The sequence below is a fragment of the Nannospalax galili genome, unplaced genomic scaffold (genome assembly GCF_000622305.1).
Source record: "Nannospalax galili isolate Female #2095 unplaced genomic scaffold, S.galili_v1.0 scaffold1076, whole genome shotgun sequence".
Lineage (NCBI taxonomy): Eukaryota > Metazoa > Chordata > Mammalia > Rodentia > Spalacidae > Nannospalax > Nannospalax galili.
The window spans coordinates 183,448-186,536 of record NW_008338348.1 but is presented as its reverse complement, the minus strand read 5'-3'; the positions used below and the strand labels follow the sequence as shown (position 1 = coordinate 186,536).

The following is a 3,089-nucleotide window of genomic DNA, read 5'->3' as shown; positions in this document are numbered from 1 at the left end:
TCGGCTGGAGAGTGTGGCACGGAAGCGCCCCTCGGACCTACAGGTAGCCCCCAGATTCGGGAGAGTCCGGACGCCAAGGCACAGGTGGGAGGGAGTGTGCGCGGTGCAGCGGGGAGCGCGGGGGCGCAGGACCCCAGCGGCCGCCGGACCCGCAGCTGCGACGAAGGGACAGCATCGCTGGGCCCCCGCGGCTCCGGCCCCCGCCCCCTTGGCGGCTGCTCGCTCTCCTTTCTCCCGCTGGAAACCAGACGCAGCGCCACCGCCGCCCGACGCGGATCACAGCCCCAGCCGCCCGTGGGCACCGGCCGCTTCCAGCCGCATCGCCCGGACCAGCGGCTCTGGAAGGGGCCGCGGCTCCCGGTCCGACGCAGCGCACGGTGAGCGCCCCTCGGCTACGTGGCCCAGAGCGCCTCTGGGTGCCCAATGGGACCTTCGGGGGGGCGCAGGGCTGAAGTTGGGACCCCGCACGGCCGGCCGGTGCCACCCAGCACGATATGCTGCCGCCGGGGTGCAATGGCACTGCACACCCGGCACGGCTGGGGCCGCAGCGGCAGCTGGCACAGCGGGCTACCCCAGGGGGCTCGGCGGGAGCGGCGCGGCTGGGACCCGCGCAGGTGGTCACCGCCGGCCTGCTGACTCTCCTCATCCTCTGGACCCTGCTGGGCAATGTGCTGGTGTGCGCAGCCATCGTTCGCAGCCGCCACCTGCGCGCCAAGATGACCAATGTCTTCATCGTTTCCCTGGCCGTCTCTGACCTCTTCGTGGCGCTGCTGGTCATGCCCTGGAAGGCGGTCGCCGAAGTGGCCGGGTACTGGCCCTTTGGGGCTTTTTGCGACGTCTGGGTGGCTTTCGACATCATGTGCTCCACGGCGTCCATCCTGAACCTGTGCATCATCAGCGTGGACCGCTACTGGGCCATCTCCAGGCCCTTCCGCTATGAGCGCAAGATGACCCAGCGCGTGGCACTAGTTATGGTGGGCCTGGCCTGGACCCTGTCCATCCTCATCTCCTTCATCCCGGTCCAGCTTAACTGGCACAGGGACCAGGCAGGCTCTTGGGGTGGGGCAGGTCTGCAGTCCAACGAGACGCCCTGGGAGGAAGACCGGGAGAACACTGGGCAGGCGGAGAACTGCGACTCCAGCCTGAACCGAACTTATGCTATCTCCTCGTCGCTCATCAGCTTCTACATTCCGGTGGCCATCATGATCGTGACCTACACGCGCATCTATCGCATAGCGCAGGTGCAGATCCGCAGAATTTCCTCCCTGGAGAGGGCAGCTGAGCATGCACAGAGCTGCAGGAGCCACGGGGCCTGCGAGACAGACGCCAGAGCATCCATCAGGAAGGAGACCAAGGTCTTCAAGACCCTGTCGATGATCATGGGGGTCTTTGTGTGCTGCTGGCTGCCCTTCTTCATCCTGAACTGCATGGTTCCTTTCTGCGAAGACGGTGATGACCAGGACCCAAGGGCTGGCTTTCCCTGCATCAGTGAGACCACCTTTGACATCTTCGTCTGGTTTGGCTGGGCCAACTCCTCGCTCAACCCCATCATCTATGCCTTCAATGCTGATTTCCGGAAGGTGTTTGCCCAGCTGCTGGGGTGCAGCCACGTATGCTCCCAGACTCCAGTGCAGGCTGTGAACATCAGTAACAAACTTGTCTCCTACAACCAAGATGTGGTCTTCCACAAGGAGATTGCAGCTGCCTATGTCCACGTGATCCCCAATGCAGTGTCCCGTGGAGACAGAGAGGTGGCCAACGATGAGGATGAAGAGGAGGGACCTTTTGATCACATGTCTCAGATCTCTCCAACGACCCCAGATGATGACCCAGCTGCTGAGTCTGGGTGGGAGCTGGATTGTGAGGGGGAGATTTCCCTGGGCAAAATCACCCCAAATAGATTCCATTAAACTGCATAAGAAATGCCCTCATGGGTATATATAACTGCAACCACACATGCACACATGCACGTGTGCACATGTGCAAATACACACACTCCAAGCACACTCCAGCCTGCCTGTATCTCTGTGCATAGTCCAGCTGCGTAGAAACAAAGTGATGCTTAGTTGAAAAAAATAGCCAAGGCAGTTGGAATGAACACATATTCTGGACACAGACCAGTACCCCCACTAGGGAAGAGAAACTGGAGTCTGGTCCTTTAAGAATATACTCTTGACTTCCCTTTTCTAATAGAAGCTTATTTGTGTTTGTGTTGCTTTGTAAATGACAGGTTCAGGGTCTGGGTGGGCAGCAGTGGCTAGATGTGGCTTTCCAGGGGCTTGGGTCTGTGGCCCTATGTTCTAGAAGTATGTGCTTAGTGAAGGTTGGGGGGCTCTTTCCTGAGTCAGGATTTCTTCCTGACTTGTTGGGGTACATGTGCTTGGGGTGATGGTGGTGGTGACCTTTACTCTGCCAGCTGGTTGTCAGAGTTGCTCTGGGAGAAACCACAAGCATGATATTTAAAAAGCAGTTGGGGTTTGGAGCACACGTTTGTTTTTTGTGCAGACAGTTCACCTTAGAGCACGCAGGACAAAGGGTCGTGAAGAGGTGCGGAGTTCTCAGCTCTCTTTTTATTAGTCAGACATACCTCCAGGGTGTGTTGAAAGCCAATTTGATCAGAACAGCTTTAGACAGGGACTTTTGAATCTTGACATGCTAATAGTTTGTTCTGTCACTTGAAACTTTCTAGACTCACGAGACAGTGGTCCTGGTTGCCAGACAGGCATGCTCAGTTTATTGAAAAGATGACCTAGAACAACAGTTCTGTCTTCTGCGACCTCGCATCTGGAGTGTGTTTTAAAACTATGTGGCTCTGGCAGACCATGCTTTCTTGGGGCTCTAAAATGTGAGTCGATGTGCTTTAAAAGCTGAATCCCACTTTTAAGCAGACGTTTTTATTTGCAGACAGTAACAAACAAGGGAATGGACTTTAACCGAACACAGAAAGCCAGAGGTGACATCTGGATGAACTAGACCTTAGAAAGTCTATAGGTTGAGGTGCTATGTGGAAGTGCATGACTGTCTGGTCTTTTTGTTTCTCCTCTCTGCAATGAGCGCAGTGAAGTGTGTTTAACTCCATGAAATCCAAA

General features: G+C 56.5%; 1 protein-coding gene across 1 annotated transcript; it reads left to right on the top strand.

The window, feature by feature from the left end:
* Nucleotides 1–494: 494 nt before the first annotated feature.
* Drd5 (dopamine receptor D5) lies at nt 495–2,191 on the top strand. Its single transcript, XM_008833111.1, has one exon. It carries the CDS (start codon nt 495–497, stop codon nt 1,908–1,910), a length of 1,416 nt encoding a protein of 471 aa, XP_008831333.1. The 3' UTR covers nt 1,911–2,191.
* Nucleotides 2,192–3,089: the final 898 nt, after the last annotated feature.

Excerpts from the sequence above, each read along its gene's own strand:
- Drd5 (XM_008833111.1), top strand. The coding sequence starts at position 495 with ATGCTGCCGCCGGGGTGCAATGGCACTGCACACCCGGCACGGCTGGGG.